General features: G+C 42.0%; 1 protein-coding gene across 5 annotated transcripts in view; it reads right to left on the reverse strand.

Moving 5' to 3' along the window:
- LOC139758185 (transmembrane protein 208) overlaps window positions 1–25,864 on the reverse strand; it is a 144,127-nt gene that overhangs the window by 105,171 nt on the left and 13,092 nt on the right. For 4 of the 5 annotated variants that reach the window (XR_011714784.1, XR_011714785.1, XM_071679397.1 and 1 more), the window contains exon 1: window positions 18,537–18,707. Coding sequence is in view for 3 of the 5 variants with exons in the window: in XM_071679397.1 (XP_071535498.1) it covers window positions 18,537–18,707 (171 nt within the window). In the remaining 2 variants the exon portion in view is untranslated. Of the gene's footprint in view, window positions 1–18,536; window positions 18,708–25,864 lie in introns of those variants that run through there. The other variant, XM_071679398.1, reaches the window with a different exon arrangement.

Raw genomic sequence — 25,864 nt, forward strand, 5'->3', positions numbered from 1 at the left:
GCTCAAATTACAGAGGTATAAGTTTGTTGAGTATTCCTGGTAAATTATATGTGAGGGTATTGATTGAGAGGGTGAAGGCATGTACAGAGCATCAGATTGGGGAAGAGCAGTGTGGTTTCAGAAGTGGTAGAGGATGTGTGGATCAGGTGTTTGCTTTGAAGAATGTATGTGAGAAATACTTAGAAAAGCAAATGGATTTGTATGTAGCATTTATGGATCTGGAGAAGGCATATGATAGAGTTGATAGAGATGCTCTGTGGAAGGTATTAAGAATATATGGTGTGGGAGGAAAGTTGTTAGAAGCAGTGAAAAGTTTTTATCGAGGATGTAAGGCATGTGTACGTGTAGGATGAGAGGAAAGTGATTGGTTCTCAGTGAATGTAGGTTTGCGGCAGGGGTGTGTGATGTCTCCATGGTTGTTTAATTTGTTTATGGATGGGGTTGTTAGGGAGGTAAATGCAAGAGTTTTGGAAAGAGGGGCAAGTATGAAGTCTGTTGGGGATGAGAGAGCTTGGGAAGTGAGTCAGTTGTTGTTCGCTGATGATACAGCGCTGGTGGCTGATTCATGTGAGAAACTGCAGAAGCTGGTGACTGAGTTTGGTAAAGTGTGTGGAAGAAGAAAGTTAAGAGTAAATGTGACTAAGAGCAAGGTTATTAGGTACAGTAGGGTTGAGGGTCAAGTCAATTGGGTGGTGAGTTTGAATGGAGAAAAACTGGAGGAAGTGAAGTGTTTTAGATATCTGGGAGTGGATCTGGCAGCGGATGGAACCATGGAAGCGGAAGTGGATCATAGGGTGGGGGAGGGGGCGAAAATTCTGGGAGCCTTGAAGAATGTGTGGAAGTCGAGAACATTATCTCGGAAAGCAAAAATGGGTATGTTTGAAGGAATAGTGGTTCCAACAATGTTGTATGGTTGCGAGGCGTGGGCTATGGATAGAGTTGTGCGCAGGAGGATGGATGTGCTGGAAATGAGATGTTTGAGGACAATGTGTGGTGTGAGGTGGTTTGATCGAGTGAGTAACGTAAGGGTAAGAGAGATGTGTGGAAATAAAAAGAGCGTGGTTGAGAGAGCAGAAGAGGGTGTTTTGAAGTGGTTTCGGCACATGGATAGAATGAGTGAGGAAAGATTGACCAAGAGGATATATGTGTCGGAGGTGGAGGGAACGAGGAGAAGAGGGAGACCAAATTGGAGGTGGAAAGATGGAGTGAAAAAGATTTTGTGTGATCGGGGCCTGAACATGTAGGAGGGTGAAAGGAGGGCAAGGAATAGAGTGAATTGGAGCGATGTGGTATACCGGGGTTGACGTGCTGTCAGTGGACTGAATCAAGGCATGTGAAGCGTCTGGGGTAAACCATGGAAAGTTGTGTAGGTATGTATATTTGCGTGTGGGACGTATGTATATACATGTGTATGGGGGGGGGAGGGTTGGGCCATTTCTTTCGTCTGTTTCCTTGCGCTACCTCGCAAACGCGGGAGACAGCGACAAAGTATAAAAAAAAAAAAATATATATATATATATATATATATATATATATATATATATATATATATATATATATATATATATATATATACATATATATGTATATTTTTTTTTTCTTTTGCTTTGTCGCTGTCTCCCGCGTTTGCGAGGTAGCGCAAGGAAACAGACGAAAGAAATGGCCCAACCCACCCCCATACACATGTATATACATACGTCCACACACACAAATGTACATACCTACACAGCTTTCCATGGTTTACCCCAGACGCTTCATATGCCCTGATTCAACCCACTGACAGCACGTCAACCCCGGTATACCACATCAATCCATTTCACTCTATTCCTTGCCCTCCTTTCACCCTCGTGCATGTTCAGGCCCCAATCACAAAAAATCTTTTTCACTCAACCTTTCCACCTCCAATTTGGTCTCCCACTTCTCGTTCCCTCCACCTCCGACACATATATCCTCTTGGTCAATCTTTCCTCACTCATTCTCTCCACATGCCCAAACCATTTCAAAACACCCTCTTCTGCTCTCTCAACCACGCTCTTTTTATTTCCACACATCTCTCTTACCCTTATGTTACTTACTCGATCAAACCACCTCACTCCACACATTGTCCTCAAACATCTCATTTCCAGCACATCCATCCTCCTGTGCACAACTCTATCCATAGCCCACGCCTCGCAACCATACAACATTGTTGGAACCACTATTCCTTCAAAAATACCCATTTTTGCTTTCCGAGATAATGTTCTTGACTTCCACACATTCTTCAAGGCTCCCAGAATTTTCGCCCCCTCCCCTACCCTATGATCCACTTCCGCTTCCATGGTTCCATCCGCTGCCAGATCCACTCCCAGATATCTAAAACACTTTACTTCCTCCAGTTTTTCTCCATTCAAAATTACTTCCCAATTGACTTGACCCTCAACCCTACTGTGCCTAATAACCTTGCTCTTATTCACATTTACTCTTAACTTTCTTCTTCCACACACTTTACCAAACTCAGTCACCAGCTTCTGCAGTTTCTCACATGAATCAGCCACCAGCGCTGTATCATCAGTGAACAACAACTGACTCACTTCCCAAGCTCTCTCATCCACAACAGACTTCATACTTGCCCCTCTTTCCAAAACTCTTGCATTCACCTCCCTAACAACCCCATCCATAAACAAATTAAACAACCATGGAGACATCACACACCCCTGCCACAAACCTACATTCACTGAGAACCAATCACTTTCCTCTCTTCCTACACGTACACATGCCTTACATCCTTGATAAAAACTTTTCACTGCTTCTAACAACTTGCCTCCCACACCATATATTCTTAATACCTTCCACAGAGAATATATATATATATATATATATATATATATATATATATATATGTGTACATGTAGGAAGAGAGGAAAGTGATTGGTTCTCAGTGTATGTAGGTTTGCGGCAGGGGTGTGTGATGTCTCCATGGTTGTTTAATCTGTTTATGGATGGGGTTGTTAGGGAGGTGAATGCAAGAGTTTTGGAAAGAGGGGCAAGTATGCAGTCTGTTGAGGATGAGAGAGCTTGGGAAGTGAGTCAGTTGTTGTTCGCTGATGATACAGCGCTGGTGGCTGATTCATGTGAGAAACTGCAGAAGCTGGTGACTGAGTTTGGTAAAGTGTGTGAAAGAAGAAAGTTAAGAGTAAATGCGAATAAGAGCAAGGTTATTAGGTACAGTAGGGTTGAGGGTCAAGTCAATTGGGAGGTAAGTTTGAAAGGAGAAAAACTGGAGGAAGTAAAGTGTTTTAGATATCTGGGAGTGGATCTGGCAGCGGATGGAACCATGGAAGCGGAAGTGGATCATTGGGTGGGGGAGGGGGCGAAAATTCTGGGAGCCTTGAAGAATGTGTAAAAGTCGAGAACATTATCTCGGAAAGCAAAAATGGGTATGTTTGAAGGAATAGTGGTTCCAACAATGTTGCATGGTTGCGAGGCGTGGGCTATGGATAGAGTTGTGCGCAGGAGGATGGATGTGCTGGAAATGAGATATTTGAGGACAATGTGTGGTGTGAGGTGGTTTGATCGAGTAAGTAACATAAGGGTAAGAGAGATGTGTGGAAATATAAAGAGCGTGGTTGAGAGAGCAGAAGAAGGTGTTTTGAAATGGTTTGGGCACATGGAGAGAATGAGTGAGTAAAGACTGACCAAGAGGATATATGTGTCGGAGGTGGAGGGAACGAGGAGAAGTGGGAGACCAAATTGGAGGTGGAAAGATGGAGTGAAAAAGATTTTGTGTGATCGGGGCCTGAACATGCAGGAGGGTGAAAGGAGGGCAAGGAATAGAGTGAATTGGATCGATGTGGTATACCGGGGTTGACGTGCTGTCAGTGGATTGAATCAGGGCATGTGAAGAGTCTGGGGTAAACCATGGAAAGCTGTGTAGGTATGTATATTTGCGTATGTGGACGTATGTATATACATGTGTATGGGGGGGGGGGGTTGGGCCATTTCTTTCGTCTGTTTCCTTGCGCTACCTCGCAAACGCGGGAGACAAAAAAAAAAAAAAAAATATATATATAAATGAATCAGGAGTTGTGGGAGTATGTGATAGAGTGTAAGAAAGTAAATTCTAGATTGATATGGGTAAAACTGAAAGCTGATGGAGAGAGATGGGCGATTATTGGTGCATATGCACCTGGGCATGAGAAGAAAGATCATGAGAGGCAAGTGTTTTGGGAGCAGCTGAATGAGTGTGTTAGTGGTTTTGATGCAAAAGACCGGGTTATAGTGATGGGTGATTTGAATGCAAAGGTGAGTATTGTGGCAGTTGAGGGAATAATTGGTATACATGGAGTGTTCAGTGTTGTAAATGGAAATGGTGAAGAGCTTGTAGATTTATGTGCTGAAAAAGGACTGGTGATTGGGAATACCTGGTTTAAAAAGCGAGATATACATAAGTATACGTATGTAAGTAGGAGAGATGGCCAGAGAGCGCTATTGGATTACGTGTTAATTGATAGACGCACGAAAGAGAGACTTTTGGATGTTAATGTGCTGAGAGTTGCAACTGGAGGGATGTCTGATCATTATCCTGTGGAAGCGAAGGTGAAGATTTGTGGGGGTTTTCAGAAAAGAAGAGAGAATGTTGGGGTGAAGAGAGTGGTGAGAGTAAGTGAGCTTGGGAAGGAGACTTGTGTGAGGAAGTACCAGGAGAGACTGAGTACAGAATGGAAAAAGGTGAGAACAAAGGAGGTAAGGGGAGTGGGGTAGGAATGGGATGTATTTAGGGAATCAGTGATGGCTTGCGCAAAAGATCCTTGTGGCATGAGAAGCGTGGGAGGTGGGTTGATTAGAAAAGGTAGTGAATGGTGGGATGAAGAAGAGAGAGACATTTGAACGACTTTTGCAGGGAAAAAATGCAAACGAGTGGAAGAGGTATAAAAGAACGAGGCAGGAGGTTAAGAGAAAGGTGCAATGGGTGAAAAAGAGGGCAAATGAGAGTTGGGGTGAGAGAGTATCATCAAATTTCAGGGAGAATAAAAAGATGTTTTGGAAGGAGGTAAATAAAGTGCGTAAGACAAGGGAGCAAATGGGAACTTCAGTGAAGGGAGCTAATGGGGAGGTGATAACAAGTAGTGGTGATGTGAGAAGGAGATGGAGTGAGTATTTTGAAGGTTTCTTGAATGTGTTTGATGATAGAGTGGCAGATGTGGGGTGTCTTGGTCGAGGTGGTGTGGAAAGTGAGAGGGTTAGGGAAAATGATTTGGTAAATAGAGAAGAGGTAGTAAAAGCTTTACGGAAGATGAAAGCCGGCAAAGCAGCAGGTTTGGATGGTATTGCAGTGGAATTTATTAAAAAAGGGGGTGACTGTATTGTTGACTGGTTGGTAAGGTTATTTAATGTATGTATGATTCATGGTGAGGTGCCTGAGGATTGGCGGAATGCGTGCATAGTGCCATTGTACAAAGGCAAAGGGGATAAGAGTGAGTGCTCAAATTACAGAGGTATAAGTTTGTTGAGTATTCCTGGTAAATTATATGGGAGGGTATTGATTGAGAGGGGAAGGCATGTACAGAGCATCAGATTGGGGAAGAGCAGTGTGGTTTCAGAAGTGGTAGAGGATGTGTGGATCAGGTGTTTGCTTTGAAGAATGTATGCGAGAAATACTTAGAAAAACAAATGGATTTGTATGTAGCATTTATGGATCTGGAGAAGGCATATGATAGAGTTGATAGAGATGCTCTGTGGAAGGTTTTAAGAATATATGGTGTGGGAGGCAAGTTGTTAGAAGCAGTGAAAAGTTTTTATAGAGGAGGTAAGGCATGTGTACGTGTAGGAAGAGAGGAAAGTGATTGGTTCTCAGTAAATGTAGGTTTGTGGCAGGGGTGTGTGATGTCTCCATGGTTGTTTAATTTGTTTATGGATGGGGTTGTTAGGGAGGTGAATGCAAGAGTTTTGTTAAGAGGGGCAAGTATGAAGTCTGTTGTGGATGAGAGAGCTTGGGAAGTGAGTCAGTTGTTGTTCACTGATGATACAGCACTGGTGGCTGATTCATGTGAGAAACTGCAGAAGCTGGTGACTGAGTTTGGTAAAGTGTGTGAAAGAAGAAAGTTAAGAGTAAATGTGAATAAGAGCAAGGTTATTAGGTACAGTAGGGTTGAGGGTCAAGTCAATTGGGAGGTAAGTTTGAATGGAGAAAAACTGGAGGATGTAAAGTGTTTTAGATATCTGGGAGTGGATCTGACAGCGGATGGAACCATGGAAGCGGAAGTGAATCATAAGGTAGGGGAAGGGGCGAAAATCCTGGGAGCCTTGAAGAATGTTTGGAAGTCAAGAACATTATCTCAGTAAGCAAAAATGGGTATGTTTGAAGGAATAGTGGTTCCAACAATGTTGTATGGTTGCGAGGCGTGGGCTATGGATAGAGTTGTGCGCAGGAGCGTGGATGTGCTGGAAATGATATGTTTGAGGACAATGTGTGATGTGAGGTGGTTTGATCGAGTAAGTAATGTAAGGGTAAGAGAGATGTGTGGAAATTAAAAGAGCGTGGTTGTGAAAGCAGAAGAGGGTGTTTTGAAATAGTTTGGGCATATGGAGAGAATGAGTGAGGAAAGATTGACCAAGAGGATATATGTGTCGGAGGTGGAGGGAACGAGGAGAAGTGGGAGACCAAATTGGAGGTGGAAAGATGGAGTGAAAAAGATTTTGAGTGATCAGCGCCTGAACATGCAGGAGGGTGAAAGGCGGGCAAGGAATAGAGTGAATTGGATTGATGTGGTATACCGGGGTTGACGTGCTGTCAGTGGATTGAAGCAGGGCATGTGAAGCGTCTGGGGTTAACCATGGAAAGTTGTGTGGGGCCTCGATGTGGAAAGGGAGCTGTGGTTTCGGGCATTATTGCATGACAGCTAGAGACTGAGTGTGAACGAATGGGGCCTTTGTTGCCTTTTCCTAGCGCTACCTCGCACACATGAGGGGGGGAGGGGGATGGTATTCCATGAGTGGCAAGGTGGCGATGGGAATGAATAAAGGCAGACAGTGTGAATTGTGTGCATGGGTATATATGTATGTGTCTGTGTGTGTGTATATATATGTGTACATGAGATGTATAGGTATGTATATTTGCGTGTGTGGACGTGTATGTATATACATGTGTATGGGGGTGGGTTGGGCCATTTCTTTTGTCTGTTTCCTTGCGCTACCTCGCAAACGCGGGAGACAGCGACAAAGCAAAATAAATATAAATATAAATATATATATATAGAGCTGTGGTTTTGGTGCATTATTACATGAGAGCTAGAGACTGAGTGTGAACGAATGGGACCTTTGTTGTCTTTTCCTAGCGCTAACTCGCACACATGAGTGGGGAGGGGGTTGTTATTCCATGTGTGGCGAGGTGGCGATGGGAATGAATAAAGGCAGACAGTATGAATTATGTCTGTGTGTTTATATATGTCTGTGTGTGTATATATATACGTATACATGGAGATGTATAGGTATGTATATTTGCGTGTGTGGACGTGTATGTATATGCATGTGTATGTGGGTGGGTTGGGCCATTCTTTCGTCTGTTTCCTTACACTACCTCGCTAACGCAGGAGACAACGACAAAGCAAAATAAATAAACAGAATAAATAAATAAATGAATATATATATACATATAAATACATTATCCCTGGGGATAGGGGAGAAAGAATACTTCCCACGTATTCCCTGCGTGTCGTAGAAGGCGACTAAAAGGGAAGGGAGTGGGGGGCTGGAAATCCTCCCCTCTCTTTTTTTTTTTCTTTTTTAATTTTCCAAAAGAAGGAACAGAGAAAGGGGCCAGGTGAGGATATTCCCTCAAAGGCCCAGTCCTCTGCTTAACGCTACCTCGCTAATGCTGGAAATGGCGAATAGTATGAAAGAAATATATATACATCTATATACATACATAAATATCATCCCTAGAGATAGGGGAGAAAGATTCTTCTCACCCATTCCCTGCAGTTTGTAGAAGGTGACTAAAACGTTGGGAATGGCCGGCTGGAAATCCTTCCCTCCCATTTTCAATATTCCAAAAGAGGGAACAGAGAAGGGGGCCAAGTGAGGATACTTCCTCTAAGGCTCAGTCTTCTGTTCTTAGTACTACCCTGCTGATGCGGGAGGTGGCGAATATGTGTGAAAAAATCCATATCCACATGCAGGCCCCATAGACCTTTCCATGGTTTACCCCAAATGTTTCACATGCCCTGGTTCAGTCCACTGACAACATATCGACCCTGGTATGCCACATCATTCCAATGCACTCTATTCCTAGCATGCCTCTCACCCTCCTGTATGTTAAGGCCTAAAATCTTTTTCACTCCATCCTTCCACCTCCAATTTGGTCTCCCACTTCTTGTTCCCTCCACCTCCAATACATATATCCTCTTTGTCAATTTTTCCTCACTCATTCTCCCCATATGTCCAAACCATTTCAACACACCCTCTTCTGTTCTCTCAACCACACTTTTTAATTCCACACATCTCTCTTACCCTTTCATTACTTAATCAAACCACCTCACACCACATATTGTCCTCAAACATTTAATTTCCAACACATCCACTCTCCTCCATACAACCCTATCTATAACCCATGCTTCACAACCATACAATATTCTTGGAACTACTATTCCTTGAAACATAACTATCTCTGCTCTCCAAGACAACGCCCTCTCCTTCCACAGATTCTTCATCGCCCCTAGAACCTTCGCCCCTTCCCCAACCCTGTGATTCACTTCTGCTTCCATGGTTCCATTCGCTGGTAAGTCCACTCCCAGATATCTAAAACACTTCACTTCTGCCAATCTTTCTCCATTCAAACTTCCATCCCCACCAACTTGTCCCTCAACCCTACTGTACCTGATAACCTTGCTCTTATTCACACTTACTCTTTCTCCTTTCACACACTTTTCCATACTCAGTCACCAACCTCTGCAGTTTCTAACTCGAATTAGCCACTAAATCTGTATCATCAGCAAACAACTGACTCACTCCCCAGGCCCTCTCATCCACAACAGACTGCATACTCATCCCTCTATCCAAAACTCTTGCATTTACTTCCCTAACCACCCCATCCATAAACAAATTAAACAACCATGGGGACATCACACACCCCTGCCGCAGACCGACATTCACTGAGAACCAATCACTCTCCTCTCTTCCTACTCGTACAAATGCCTCAAATCCTTGGCAAAAACTCACTTTTCCTAGCAACTTGCCTCCCATACCATATACTCTTTAAGACCTTCCACAAAGCATCTCTATCCACCCTATCATATGCCTTCTCCAGATCCATAAATGCTACATACAAATCCATCTGTTTTTCTAAGCATTTCTTACACACATTCTTCAAAGCAAACACCTGATTCACACATCCTCTACCACTTCTGAAACCACACTGCTCTTCCCCAATCTGATGCTCTGTATATGCCTTCACCCACTAAATCAATACCCTACCATAAAATTTCCCAAGAATACTCAACAAACTTATGCCTCTATAGTATGAACACTCACCTTTATCCCCTTTGCCTTTGTACAATGGCACTATGCATGCATTCCACCAATCCTCAGGCACTTCACCATGATCCATATATGCACTGAGTATCCTTACCAACCAACTAACATCACAGTCACCCCCTTTCTTGATAAATTCCACTGCAGTATCATCCAAGGCCGCCACCTAGCTGGATTTCATCTTCCGAAAGGCATTCACTAACTCTTCTCTCTTAACCAAACCATTCTCCCTAACCCTCTCACTTCACACTCCACCCCGACCAAAACATCCTATATCTGCCACTCTATCATAAAACACATTCAACAAACCTTCAAAATACTCATTCCATCTCATTCTCACTTCATCACTTCTAGTTATTATTTCCCCTCTTGCACCTTCACCAATGTTCCCATTTGTTCTCTTGTCTTTTGTACATTATTTACCTCCTTCCAAAACATCTTTTTATTCACCCTAAAGTTTAATGATACTCTCTCATCCCAACTCTCATTTGCCCTCTTTTTCAACCCTTACACCTTTTTCTTAACTTCCTGCTGCTTTCTTTTATACATCTCCCAATCATTTGCACTCCTTCCTTGCAAGTACCATCCAAATGCCTCTCATTTCTCTTTCACCAACAACTTTACTTCTTCATCCCACCACTCACTACCCTTTCTAATCTGCCCACCTCCCACCTATCTCATGCCACATGCATCTTTTGCAGAAGCCAGCACTGCTTCCCTAAATACATCCCATTACTTATCCACTCCCCTCACGTCATTTGCTCTCACCTTTTGCCATTCTACACTCAATCTCTCCTGGTACTTCCTCACACAAGTCTCCTTTCCAAGCTCACTTACTCTCACAACTCATTTCTCCCCAACATTCTCTCTTCTATTTTGAAAACTCTACAAATCTTCACCTTTGCCTCCAAAAGATGGTGATCAGACATTCCTCCAGGTGCCCCTCTCAGCACATTTACATCCAAAAGTCTCTCTTTTACATGCCTATATATTAGATATCTCAAAGTGGACTTAGCAGCAAATGGAACCACGGAAGCAGAAGTGAGTCACAGGGTGGGGGAGGGGGTAAAGGTTCTGGGAGCAATGAAGAAAGTGTGGAAGGAGAGAACATTATCTCGGAGAGCAAAAATTGGTATGTTTGAAGGAAAAGTAGTTCTAACAATGTCATATGGTAGAGAAGCACGGGCTCTATATAAGGTTGTACAGAGGAGGGTGGGTGTGTTTGAAATTAGATGTTTTAAAGACAATATGTAGTGTGAGGTGGTTTGATTGAGTAAGTAATGAAAGGGTAAGAGAGATGTGCGGAAATCAAAAGGGTGTGGTTGAGAGAACAGAGAAGGGTGTGTTGAAATGGTTTGGACATATGGAGAGAATAAGTGAGGAAAGACCGACATGGAGGATATATGTGTCAGAGGTGGAGGGAACAAGAAGAAGCAGGAGATCAAATTGGAGGTGAAAGGATGGAGTGAAAAAGATTTTGAGCAATCGGGGCCTGAACATACAGGAGAGTGAGAGGTGTGCAAGGAACAGAGAATTGGGCCAGGTGAGGGTATTCCCTCAAGGCCCAGTCCTCTGTTCTTAACGCTACCTCGCTAATGTGGGAAATGGCGAATAGTTTGAAAGAAAAAGAAAGAAAGGATGATGTAGTATATCAGGGTTGACGTGCTGTTAATGGAATGAGCCACGGCATGTGAAACATCTGGGGTAAACCATGGAAAGGTCTGTGGAGCCCGGATATGGATGGGGAGCTGTGGTTTCAGTGCATTACACATGACACCTAGAGACTGAGTGTGAATGAATGTGGCCTTTTTTGTCTGTTTTCCAGGAGCTACCTCACTGAACCAGGGGGTAGTGATACTGTTTCCTGTGGGGTGGGGTAGCACGGGAATGGGTGAAGGTGAGCAGGTGTGAATGTGTACATGTGTATATATGTATATGTCTGTGTATGTGTATATATGTATGTATACATGTATATGTTATGTATATGTATGGTTTGGGAATGTCTTGGGAGTAAAGTCAGGGGTTAGTGAGAGGACAAGAGCAAGGGAAGGAGTAGCAGTATTCCTGAAACAGGAGTGGTGGGAGTATGTGATAGAATGTAAGAAAGTAAATTCTCAATTAATATAGGTAAAACTGAAAGTTGATGGAGAGAGATGGGTGATTATTGGTGCATATGCACCTGGGCATGAGAAGAAAGATCATGAGAAGCAAGTGTTTTGGGAGCAGCTGAATGAGTGTGTTAGTGGTTTTGATGCACGAGACCGGGTTATAGTGATGGGTGATTTGAATGCAAAGGTGAGTAATGTGGCAGTTGAGGGAATAATTGGTATACATGGGGTGTTCAGTGTTGTAAATGGAAATGGTGAAGAGCTTGTAGATTTATATGCTGAAAAAGGACTGATGATTGGGAATACCTGGTTTAAAAAGCGAGATATACATAAGTATACTTATGTAAGTAGGAGAGATGGCCAGAGAGCGTTATTGGATTACGTGTTAATTGACAGGCGCGCGAAAGAGAGACTTTTGGATGTTAATGTGCTGAGAGGTGCAACTGGAGGGATGTCTGATCATTATCTTGTGGAGGCTAAGGTGAAGATTTGTATGGGTTTTCAGAAAAGAAGAGTGAATGTTGGGGTGAAGAGGGTGGTGAGAGTAAGTGAGCTTGGGAAGGAGACCTGTGTGAGGAAGTACCAGGAGAGACTGAGTACAGAATGGAAAAAGGTGAGAACAATGGAAGTAAGGGGAGTGGGGGAGGAATGGGATATATTTAGGGAATCAGTGATGGATTGCGCAAAAGATGCTTGTGGCATGAGAAGAGTGGGAGGTGGGTTGATTAGAAAGGGTAGTGAGTGGTGGGATGAAGAGGTAAGAGTATTAGTGAAAGAGAAGAGAGAGGCATTTGGACGATTTTTGCAGGGAAAAAATGCAACTGAGTGGGAGATGTATAAAAGAAAGAGACAGGAGGTCAAGAGAAAGGTGCAAGAGGTGAAAAAAAGGGCAAATAAGAGTTGGGGTGAGAGAGTATCATTAAATTTTAGGGAGAATAAAAAGATGTTCTGGAAGGAGGTAAATAAAGTGCGTAAGACAAGGGAGCAAATGGGAACTTTAGTGAAGGGTGCAAATGGGGAGGTGATAACAAGTAGTGGTGATGTGAGAAGAAGATGGAGTGAGTATTTTGAAGGTTTGTTGAATGTGTTTGATGATAGAGTGGCAGATATAGGGTGTTTTGGTCGAGGTGGTGTGCAAAGTGAAAGGGTTAGGGAAAATGATTTGGTAAACAGAGAAGAGGTAGTAAAAGCTTTGCGGAAGATGAAAGCCGGCAAGGCAGCAGGTTTGGATGGTATTACAGTGGAATTTATTAAAAAAGGGGGTGACTGTATTGTTGACTGGTTGGTAAGGTTATTTAATGTATGTATGACTCATGGTGAGGTGCCTGAGGACTGGCAGAATGCGTGCATAGTGCCATTGTACAAAGGCAAAGGGGATAAGAGTGAGTGCTCAAATTACAGAGGTATAAGTTTGTTGAGTATTCCTGGTAAATTATATGGGAGGGTATTGATTGAGAGGGTGAAGGCATGTACAGAGCATCAGATTGGGGAAGAGCAGTGTGGTTTCAGAAGTGGTAGAGGATGTGTGGATCAGGTGTTTGCTTTGAAGAATGTATGTGAGAAATACTTAGAAAAGCAAATGGATTTGTATGTTGCATTTATGGATCTGGAGAAAGCATATGATAGAGTTGATAGAGATGCTCTGTGGAAGGTATTAAGAATATATGGTGTGGGAGGCAAGTTGTTAGAAGCAGTGAAAAGTTTTTATCGAGGATGTAAGGCATGTGTACGTGTAGGAAGAGAGGAAAGTGATTGGTTCTCAGTGAATGTAGGTTTGCGGCAGGGGTGTGTGATGTCTCCATGGTTGTTTAATTTGTTTATGGATGGGGTTGTTAGGGAGGTGAATGCAAGAGTTTTGGAAAGAGGGGCAAGTATGCAGTCTGTTGTGGATGAGAGAGCTTGGGAAGTGAGTCAGTTGTTCGCTGATGATACAGCGCTGGTGGCTGATTCATGTGAGAAACTGCAGAAGCTGGTGACTGAGTTTGGTAAAGTGTGTGAAAGAAGAAAGTTGAGAGTAAATGTGAATAAGAGCAAGGTTATTAGGTACAGCAGGGTTGAGGGTCAAGTCAATTGGGAGGTAAGTTTGAATGGAGAAAAACTGGAGGAAGTGAAGTGTTTTAGATATCTGGGAGTGGATTTGGCAGCAGATGGAACCATGGAAGCAGAAGTGAATCATAGGGTGGGGAAGGGGGCGAAAGTTCTGGGAGCCTTGAAGAATGTGTGGAAGTCGAGAACATTATCTCAAAAAGCAAAAATGGGTATGTGTGAGGGAATAGTGGTGCCACCAATGTTGTATGGATGTGAGGCGTGGGCTATGGATAGAGTTGTGCGCAGGATGGTGGATGTGTTGGAAATGAGATGTCTATGGACAATATGTGGTGTAAGGTGGTTTGATCGAGTAAGTAATAATTGGGTAAGAGAGATGTGTGGTAATAAAAAAAGTGTGGTTGAGAGAGCAGAGGAGGGTGTTTTGAAATGGTTTGGTCACATGGAGAGAATGAATGAGGAAAGATTGACAAAGAGGATATATGTGTCAGAGGTGGAGGGAACGAGGAGAAGTGGGAGACCAAATTGGAGGTGGAAAGATGGAGTGAAAAAGATTTTGAGTGATCGGGGCCTGAACATGCAGGAGGGTGAAAGGTGTGCAAGGAGTGAACTGGAACGATGTGGTATACCGGGGTCGGCGTGCTGTCAGTGGATTGAACGAGGCATGTGAAGCGTCTGGGGTAAACCAGGGAAAGTTCTGTGGGGCCTGGATGTGGAAAGGGAGCTGTGGTTTTCGGTGCAAACATGACAGCTAGAGACTGAGTGTGAATGAATGGGGCCTTTGTTGTCTTTCCTAGCGCTACCTCGCACACATAAGGAGGGAGGGGGTTGTTATTTCATGTGTGGCGAGGAGGCGATGAGAATGAATAAAGGCAGACAGTATGAATTATGTACATGTGTATATATGTATATGTTTGAGTGTATATATATATGTATACGTTGAGATGTATAGGTATGTATATTTACATGTGTGGACATGTATGTATATACATGTGCATGTGGGTGGGTTGGGCCATTCTTTCGTCTGTTTCCTTGCGCTACTTCGCTAATGCGGGAGACAGCGACAAAGCAAAATAAATATAAAACATAAATATGTGTGCGTGGGCCATTCTTTGTCTGTTTCCTGGTGCTACCTCACTGGCATGGGAAACAGCAATTAAATATAAAAAAATATAAATAATATATATGGATGGGGGTGATATGAGAAGAGAAAGCAAAAATAGGGAAAGGGGTGAAGATGGGGTGCTGTGATTAGATATGATGGCTAGTGATAAGTGGATGATACTGTGCTGTTTGCTGAAAGTAGAGAGGAGTTGCAGAAGAATGTAAGTGTTTTTCATGATGTGTATGAGTATAAATGATAGAAGGTAAATGCGAGTAAAATGAAAGTAAAGGTGCCTGAAAGGAAACAGTCAAAGTATAGATCAAGGAAAATCATATCGAGTTTAGTACACCTTCTTCTCAACTGTGTTTTGGATATGGGGGAAGAGAGCTTGGAAGAGGTGAGATAATCTAAATATTTAGGAGCTGTCTTGAGTAAGTTTGATGATATGGTAAGAGAGATATGGGGAGAACAGTACAGGGTAGAAGATTCATTGGGTACCTTTATAGAACAATGAAAAGTAAAGGTTAGTATGGAAGGGAAGTGAAAATTACACAACAGCATAGTCCTCCTAACCCTAACCTATGCATCTGAAACATAGACATGGAATGAGTTACAGAGGTCAAGAATCCAGGCTGTGGATATGAGCTATTTGAGAGGAGCTAGTGGTATGACTGGATGCAATAAAGAAAGAAATGAGAGGGTGTATAAGAGATGTGGTATGGCAGAGAATGCAAAGGAAACGAATTGAGGACTGGTGCAATGGGTGAAATGTAATACTTTGAGGTGGTTTAGGCATGTGGAAAGAATGGGGAGTTTACAAGGAGAGTGTATGGCAGTACAATTAAAAGGGTTGGTGTGAGAGGAAAACCACCTCTGACATGGGAAAATACAGTGGAAGAATAATGGAAGGAGAGAAATAATGGAAGTATGCAAGGGAGGGATATAGGGACAAGGATTGTATGCAAGGGAGGCATGTTAGGACAAGGACTGTATGCAAGGGAGGGATGTAGGGACAAGGATAAAAGGAGACTTTTTTGCCGTGGCCATTTCCTTCATGGGAGTTCTTGTTGGGAATGGGCATCAGAGATATAGAGAGATAAATAGATATATTCATTCACATTTACTCTCAACTTTCTCCTTTCACACACTCTACCAAACTCAGTCAAAAGCCTTTGCAGTCTCTCACTCGAATCTGCCAACAGTGCGTTATCATCAGCAAACAACAACGGATACATTTCCCAGGCCCTTTCATTCCCCCACATACTCGCCCCTCTCTCCAACACTCGCACTTACCTACCTCACCACCCACCCATCCATAAACAAACTGAACAAACAAGGGGATATCAGATACCTCTACTGCAAATCAATCTTCACTTGGAACCATTCACTCTCCTCTCTTCCAACTTGCACACATGCCTTATAACCTTGATAAAAACTTCTTACTGCTTTTAAAATCTTTCCTCCAACACCTTATAATCTTAAGACCTTCCACAAGGCATCTCTATCAACCCTAACAAATGCTTTCTCCAGATTCATAAATGTCCCATACAAATCTATCTGTTTATCTAAGATTTTCTCAAACATATTCTTCAAAGCAAACAAATGATCCACACATCGTCTACCACTTCTAAAACCACACCGCTCCCTTACAATCTGATGAACCGTACCAGCTTTCACCCCTTCAATCAATACCCCCATAAATCTTACTAGGTACACTCAACAAACTTATACCTCTGTAGCTGGAACTTTCATCTTTATTTCCCTTACCTTTATAAAGTGGCACTACACATGCATTCTGCCAATCCACAGACACCTCACCATAATCCATATATATACTGATAATTCCTTACCAGCCAATCAACAACACAGTCACCCCCTTTCTAAATAAATTCAACTGCAATACCAAAATTTCGTCCTATGCAAGGCTTTCATCACCCTTTTTTTCTTCACCAAAACACTCTCCATGATTCTCACTTTACATACCACCTAAACCAAAGCACCCTAAATCTGCTATAACATCATCAAACACATTCAATGGTCCTCCAAAATACTCAATCCATCTCCTCCTCACTTCATCACTATCTGTTGTCACATCCCCTATTGCCCCTTTTGCCGATGTTCCTATCTGTTCTCTTGTTTTTCCAAAAAATCTTATTCTCCATAAAATTTACTGATACTTGCTAACCCAAACTCTCAGTTGCACTATTTTTCAACTCTGTAACTTCCTCTTGACCTCCTGCCACTTTTTCTTATACATTCCCTGATCATTTGCATTCCTTCCCTGTAAGTAGAGTCCAAATACCTCTCTTTTCTCTTTTATTAGCAATTCTACTCTTTCATCTTACTACTCACTACCCTTTCTAAACTGCCCAACTCCCATCTTTCGCATATGCCAGCACTGCTTCCCTAAACACCTCCTATTCCTCACCCATTCCCCTTGCTTCATTTACTCTCACCTTCTGCCATTCTATGCTTAGTCTCTCCAAATGTTTCTTCACACAAGTCTCATTTCCAGGTTTCACGATTCTCATCACTCTCTTCTCACTGACACTGTTTCCTCTTTTCCAAAAACCTCCACAAATTTTCAACTTCCTCTCCACAAGATCAGTATCTCACAAGCTGCCCCTCTCAACATGATCTTTCTTCTCATGGCCACATGCATACACAGCAATATTCAACCATCTCTTGCCATCCACTTACATTTTTACTCATCAGTCTAAAATTCACTTCCTTAAACTCTTTCATACATTCCACAACTCATGCTTCAGGAGTAGTGCAACCCCTTCCTTAGCTCTTGTCCTCTCACCAACCCCTGATTTTTCTCCCAAGACATTTCCAAACCATTCTTTCACCAGCTTTCTTTCCTCAGATTCACTACCTACCTCTCCTCTCTTTTCATCTTGGTTACATCAACACACCCTGACACCCCAGCCTGAGCCTTCAAGGTGGATGAGCACTCCCTGCCTGGCTCCATCTTCTGTTCCTTCTCTTAGAAAGTGAAATGTAAGGGTGGATTTCCAGTCCTCCACTCCCACCCCCTTAAATCGGTTTCAAAATGTAGAGAAATATAGAGGTAGAATTCTTTCTCCCCTACCCCAGGGAGTTGTATAAAATGTATTCAGAAACTCAATTTACATTATACTCAGCCTATTCATTCTATAATGCATTAAAACCATTCATTTTGTCAGCACAAACCTTCCTCCCAGTAAAATTCAAATCTACTCAAAACTGTGCCCAAAAACATCATGTCGATTTCACCATACTTTTAAGCTAAATCATCCTTTATCCTTCTTTTGATATGTATTAACTATTTCCTCCAATCTATACCCAATTTCTACTTCCAGAAGTTGACCTCAAAGAATAAATTTCACCTGTACAGAAATTATCTCCAGTGTTAATTTGGCTGAAGGCTGGTTCAACTATTGCTGAAAGTTAACTGCATGGCAAGATTAATGGCTAAGTCAAGAACATTTCAAATAACCCATGTTGCATAAATAATAACACATATAAACGATACAATTTACCTGCACATGCCCTTCTTCCATTCAAATCAAATATATTCAGTGCAAATAAAAATTAGACACACCTCACCAAATGTAATCTAATTTCTTTTTCATACGTGAAACAGGATACCTCAACATAAACTAATGTATGTCCATTCATTATCCAAGCTCTCCCTCTATCATCTGTGTCATTGGTTAAAATCTTTAAACAAATTTCACTTGCACTTTATGTTTCCCATGTTTACTGTGTTCCATTATATAACATACCAAATCCAGGGCTGGGAAGCTATCAAAGAAGATCATGCCCACAGCAAAATATATGCCAGCTGCACCAAGGATCATGTTTCGGTAGAAGTTAAGGGTGTCTGTGTTCTCTTGCATGATCTGCTTCTGGCCTTTCGTGCCTTGTTTTCCCCTTTGGACCTGAAAATATTGCATTATTTTTTTATGTGTTCTACCTTTCCTATCATATATAAAATAAAAATGCAAGTGTTAATGACTTTTTATAACTTCCTTCACATTTTCAACAGTAACAAAGGCATACGAATAACACCTCAATAATCAATATTGTATTATCAACATAATGAATTAAATTTCATGCAGAAGGACCTAGAATACTCACAAGAAAAAGTTCTTGAAATTTTTTGAAATTTTCACAGCAAAAGTTAAAGATCTTAAGAAATGATATATACAGTACCAATTTGTCAGGAAGCTGATAAATGCATATTCATCAGTTCTAATTTTTCTTTCATGTTAGAAAAAAAATTACCTTAAGAAAGAAGAATTACATAATTTGAACAAGATTTCTCATGAGATTTTCTACCCTCACCAAACACTTGACTGAGGTTATGAAATACTTTTATGTTTTATGCTCTAGGCTCCAATCATGGACAAAAGTCCGCATCAAAACAGGGCCTTAATTGAAATATAGAAAGAATTACGACGGAAAAAAAAGGAAAAGTATTTATGAGTTTTTGAGAAAAGGAAAAACCTGTCATTTGAAATGTGCCAGGTCACAGTTACTGGGAAAGACATGAAAGAATAGAAAGTTACAAGAAGGTTCGAAGTGTTGGGGGAAAAGCAGGTATCAAAACAGCCCACCCATGAGTTGCTGAAGGCCAAACAATATTCATGTGACACAGCTGCTTGCCAAGTATTGCATGGTTTAGCTAGTGGTGTAGGCACACACGCAGCCAGCTCTCTGGAGCAAACACCAAAGCAATACCTATAGAAAAGGGAAAGTGACCCAACAATGCAGTGTAAGGCAAGGGGGTCAAGTTTGGAAGTTATGCTGGGACAGTTCATATGGCGGACCACTTTCTACTCAACTCTGTCAAATAAGGATGAAGAGCTAGAACCACCCTAAACTTGAGAGCAGTACTCCATACAAGGACAAACCAATCCCCTGTATAAATGGAGCAACTGTTTAGAAGAGAAGTTTTGAAATCTAAACTGAACACCTAGTTTCTTAAGACACAGACTTATCTATTCCTGTAACATGGGGTTTCCACGAAAGAGTGGCTGTTACACTAATGATAAGTATGTTCATTGAGTCAAGGGGTGGAATTACAGAACCGTCAATGGAGAGGCAACAGTTGTGCGGAATTTTTGATAGAGAGATGGATAGAAACTGGGTCTTGGAGGCATTGAACTTATAAATATTTTATGTATCCCACTGAGATATCCTATCCAAGTCTGAGTTTATTTAGGAAGCTGAGGCAAGACAAGATGCAGATCGAGTGAGAGAGGAGGGAGCAGAATTGAAGGATGGAGTTGAATGCAGTGTTGAGTCATCAGCATATGACTGCATAGGATAATTTGTGGAGAAGAAATTATTGAGAAAAAGCGCAAGAGACAGAACAGAACCTTGTGGGACACCACTGTTAATGGAGAAAAGGAGGGAGGTTGATCTATTAACAACCACAGAGATAGATGGACCAGAGAGGAAGGGAGGGAAGCCAAAAGAAGGGTGCTTAGAGATGATACCCCAGTGCCACAACCAGTCAAAAGCCTTAGATATGTCAAGGACAACTACACATGACTCCCCAAAATCTTTCAGGGATGATGACCAGACATTAGTAAGATAGAAGAGAATATCACTAGAGGTTTCCATTCCTAGTTAACACTAAAGTTCCTTTCTGACAAATGTTAATGTACCGTACAGAGTAAGTTTTCCTGCATCTATAAATAATAATCTCATACTAGAATAAAGTTCCAGGGAACACTTGTATCACCTACAGTTCAGCAAAGTTCCTGTATGAGAGATAGGAATGGGTGGAAACATAGCTATTGGGAATGAAATAAGGATGGACAAAAAAGATTTTGGGAAACAATAATATATGTAAGTGCCGTATTAAGTTACATGGCCAAAGGTGTAACTGAGTTGTCTGCATAGCAAAACAGGCTTCAAGAATAATTTGGCCATCATTGTTGTCATCTATTGTCAGGAGTCATACTTTATTCTACAACATAACCTTAGTCATAACTTAAAAGTCTAAGGCAGATAACTATGAAATGTTATATAAATGTTCCGCACCATCTGGAAAATTACATGGCAGAAGACCCAGAATCTAATTGACTAAACCACATAATGTGGATGCAAATTCTATTTTACTTCTTACATAGATCAGAAGAATTGCACAAACCTTTGTCTACTTGCACACCACTTAGTTTCTGCCATCCTTTTCAACAGTGTTCATCTGATACAAAAGTGGTTCTATATGCTTTCCCCAGGTGCATAGAGTCAATCAAATAATTTTCTAGCATTCTGGATGCTGACTTGAGATTTTTTTTTTTTTTTTTTTTTTTTTTTATACTTTGTCGCTGTCTCCCGCGTTTGCGAGGTAGCGCAAGGAAACAGACGAAAGAAATGGCCCAACCCCCCCCCCCATACACATGTACATACACACGTCCACACACGCAAATATACATACCTACACAGCTTTCCATGGTTTACCCCAGACGCTTCACATGCCTTGCTTCAATCCACTGACAGCACGTCAACCCCTGTATACCACATGACTCCAATTCACTCTATTTCTTGCCCTCCTTTCACCCTCCTGCATGTTCAGGCCCCGATCACACAAAATCTTTTTCACTCCATCTTTCCACCTCCAATTTGGTCTCCCTCTTCTCCTCGTTCCCTCCACCTCCGACACATATATCCTCTTGGTCAATCTCTCCTCACTCATTCTCTCCATGTGCCCAAACCATTTCAAAACACCCTCTTCTGCTCTCTCAACCACGCTCTTTTTATTTCCACACATCTCTCTTACCCTTACGTTACTTACTCGATCAAACCACCTCACACCACACATTGTCCTCAAACATCTCATTTCCAGCACATCCATCCTCCTGCGCACATCTCTATCCATAGCCCACGCCTCGCAACCATACAGCATTGTTGGAACCACTATTCCCTCAAACATACCCATTTTTGCTTTCCGAGATAATGTTCTCGACTTCCACACATTTTTCAAGGCTCCCAAAATTTTCACCCCCTCCCCCACCCTATGATCCACTTCCGCTTCCATGGTTCCATCCGCTGACAGATCCACTCCCAGATATCTAAAACACTTCACTTCCTCCAGTTTTTCTCCATTCAAACTCACCTCCCAATTGACTTGACCCTCACCCCTACTGTACCTAATAACCTTGCTCTTATTCACATTTACTCTCAACTTTCTTCTTCCACACACTTTACCAAACTCAGTCACCAGCTTCTGCAGTTTCTCACATGAATCAGCCACCAGCGCTGTATCATCAGCGAACAACAATTGACTCACTTCCCAAGCTCTCTCATCCCCAACAGACTTCATACTTGCCCCTCTTTCCAGGACTCTTGCATTTACCTCCCTTACGACCCCATCCATAAACAAATTAAACAACCATGGAGACATCACACACCCCTGCCGCAAACCTACATTCACTGAGAACCAATCACTTTCCTCTCTTCCTACACGTACACATGCCTTACATCCTCGATAAAAACTTGAGATATCACATTTATTCTTTCTCATAAAATACATTATTGTGAAGCGTTGCTTGTGAATTTTATGACCCTTTCTAAGTCTATAGTATGAATTAATTTGACTGCTTGTAGTTTTGTTCAAGCTTTTTCTGTTTGATACTATGCTACCAAATGATATGTTGTACACAAAGATAAATGATTTAGTATCTTCTATTTGGGATATATCTACTACAAGTACATTAATGAGTGGAGGGCTTAATACCAAACCCTGTGACACCCTTTCTGTCAATCTCCCTGCCTACATGTCTAACACCCATTCCCTCCGGGCACTCCCATCAAGGGGTGGCCACAGCAAAAGTCTCCACTTATCCCTGTCCTAACATGCCTCCCTCACATACACCATTCCATGCATACTTCCACCATTTCTCTCCCTCCAGTATTCTTCCACCTTATTTGCCCATGTCACAGGTGGTCTTCCTCTCACACCAACCTCCTTAACTGTTCTATCATACACTCTCCTTGCAAACTCTCATTCTTTCATTCTTTCCACATGCCCAAACCACCTTAAATTATTACGTTTCACTCACTCTACCACTCCACAATTCATTGCCTTTGCATTCCCTGCCATACCACATCTCTCATACACCCCTCTTCATTTCTTTCTTGATTCCATCTAGTCACACCACATGCTATTTTCCAACAGCTCATTTCGACAGCCTGGATCCTTGACCTCTGTAATTCATCCCGTGTCCATGTTTCAGCTGCATGGGTCAGGTTTGGGAGGACTCTACTGTCCTTTGATCCTCTCTTCACTTCCATACCTAAACCTTTACCCTTCATTATTCTATTAAGGGACAAAATGAATTTTCTACACTGTACTGCTTTCTCCCTCATCTCTCATTCCATGTCACCAAACTTACCCAAAACAACTCCTAAATACTTAAATTCTCTCCCCTCTTTGAGTTTTTCTTTCCCCATATATAAAGCACGATTTAGCACACTTTCTTCTTTCACTGTATATGGTTTTACAAAATCTTTACTTTCACTCTTTACTTTCAAACATTACTTCACTTTTACTTGCAGTTACCTTCAATTGCCTACAATTACAATCATAAAACACACAACCTTCTGCAACTCCTCTTCACTCTCAGCAAACAACACAGTATCATCCACAAACAGGCTTGCCACTAGCCACAATATCTCACCATCACACTCCATCTCTGCATCCCTTTTCCTTAGCTTTGGTTTCATCTCTCTTATCACTCTATCCACATCATAAAACACACAACCTTCTGCAACTCCTCTTCACTCTCAGCAAACAACACAGTATCATCCACAAACAGGCCTGCCACTAGCCAAAATATCTCACCATCACACTCCATCTCTGCATCCCTTTCCCCTAGCTTTGGTTTCAACTCTCTGTCACTCTATCCGTACATATATCAAAAAGCCATGGTGACATCACTCATCTATGCCTCACCCATACATTTCTGCCAAAACTTTTTCTCAACTCTCCATTCACTCTTACACATGCATTTGCTCCTCTGTAGAAGGTTTCAGACCAACCAACAGTTGTTCTGTACCCCACATATTCTTAACACATCCCATAAAACATTCCACTAACTCTGTCATACAATTTTTTCCAGATCTCTAAGAGCAGCATACAGCTTCTTACCTTTGGCTAAATACTTTTCCACAGTCATCTTCACCACAACATTATAATCCACACATCCCCTACCTTTCCTAAAACCCCCTTATTCTTCAATTAGTCACTTCCATCACTCTTTCAATCAACATTCTTGCATTCACTTTTCTTGGTATACTAAACTGATTTATTCCCCTATAATTGCTAAATACATCCTTAGCACCTTTTCCTTTGAATAAAGGAACAATGATAGCTTCCACACAAACCTCAGGCACAACATTCTATTTTTTTATTTATTCATCTTTATTTTGCTTTGTCGCTGTCTCCCGCGTTAGCGAGGAAGCGCAAGGAAACAGACGAAAGAATGGCCCAACACACCCACATACACATGTATATACATACACGTCCACACACACAAATATACATACCTATACATCTCAACGTATACATATATATACACACACAGACATATACATATATACACATGTACATAATTCATACTGTCTGCCTTTATTCATTCCCATCGCCACCTCGCCACACATGAAATAACAACCCCCTACTCCCTCATGTGTGCGAAGTAGCGCTAGGAAGACAAGGGCCCCATTCGTTCACACTCAGTCTCTAGCAGTCATAAAATAATGCACCGAAATCACAGCTCCCTTTCCACATCCAGGCCCCACAGAACTTTCCATGGTTTACCCCAGACGCTTCACATGCCCTGGTTCAATCCATCGACAGCACGTTGACCCCAGTATACCACATCGTTCCATTTCACTTTATTCCTTGCATGCCTTTCACCCTCCTGCATGTTTAGGCCCCGATCACTCAAAATCTTTTTCACTCCATCTTTCCACCTCCAATTTGGTCTCCCACTTCTCCTCATTCCCCCCACCTCTGACACATATATCCTCTTTGTCAATATTTCCTCACTCATTCTCTCCATTTCAAAACACCCTCTTCAGCTCTCTCAACCACACTCTTTTTATTACCAGACATCTCTCTTACCCTTACATTACTTACTCGATCAAACCACCTCACACCACATATTGTCCTCAAACATCTCATTTCCAGCACATCCACCCTTATGCGCACAACTCTATCCATAGCCCACACCTCACAACCATATAACATTGTTGGAATCACTATTCTTTCAAACATAGCCATTTTTGCTTTCCGAGATAATGTTCTCGACTTCCTCACATTCTTCAAGGCTCCCAGAACTTTTGCCCCCTCCCCCACCCTATGATTCACTTCCGCTTCCATGGTTCCATCCGCTGCCAAATCCATTCCCAGATATCTAAAACACTTCACTTCCTCCAGTTTTTCTCCATTCAAACTTACCTCCCAATTGACTTGACCCTCAACCCAACTGTACCTAATAACCTTGCTCTTATTCACATTTACTATCAACTTTCTTCTTTCACACACTTTACCAAACTTAGTCACCAGCTTCTGCAGTTTCTCACATGAATCAGCCACAAGCGCTGTATCATCAGCGAACGACAACTGACTCACTTCCCAAGCTCTTTCATCCACAACAGACTGCATACTTGCCCCTCTTTCCAAAACTCTTGCATTCACCTCCCTAACAACCCCATCCATAAACAAATTAAACAACCATGGAGACATCACACACCCCTGCCACAAACCTATATTCACTGAGAACCAATCACTTTCCTCTCTCTCTACACATACACATGCCTTACATCCTCAATAAAAACTTTTCACTGGTTCTAACAACTTGCCTCCCACACCATATGTTCGTAATACCTTCCACAAAGCATCTCTATCAACTCTATCATATGCCTTCTCCAGATCCATAAATGCTATATACAAATCCATTTGTTTTTCCAAGTATTTCTCACATACATTCTTCAAAGCAGACACTTGATCCACACATCCACTAACACTTCTGAAATCACACTGCTCTTCCCCAATCTGATGCTCTGTACATGCCTTCACCCTCTCAATCAATACCCT

Source organism: Panulirus ornatus, chromosome 29 (assembly GCF_036320965.1).
Source record: "Panulirus ornatus isolate Po-2019 chromosome 29, ASM3632096v1, whole genome shotgun sequence".
Lineage (NCBI taxonomy): Eukaryota > Metazoa > Arthropoda > Malacostraca > Decapoda > Palinuridae > Panulirus > Panulirus ornatus.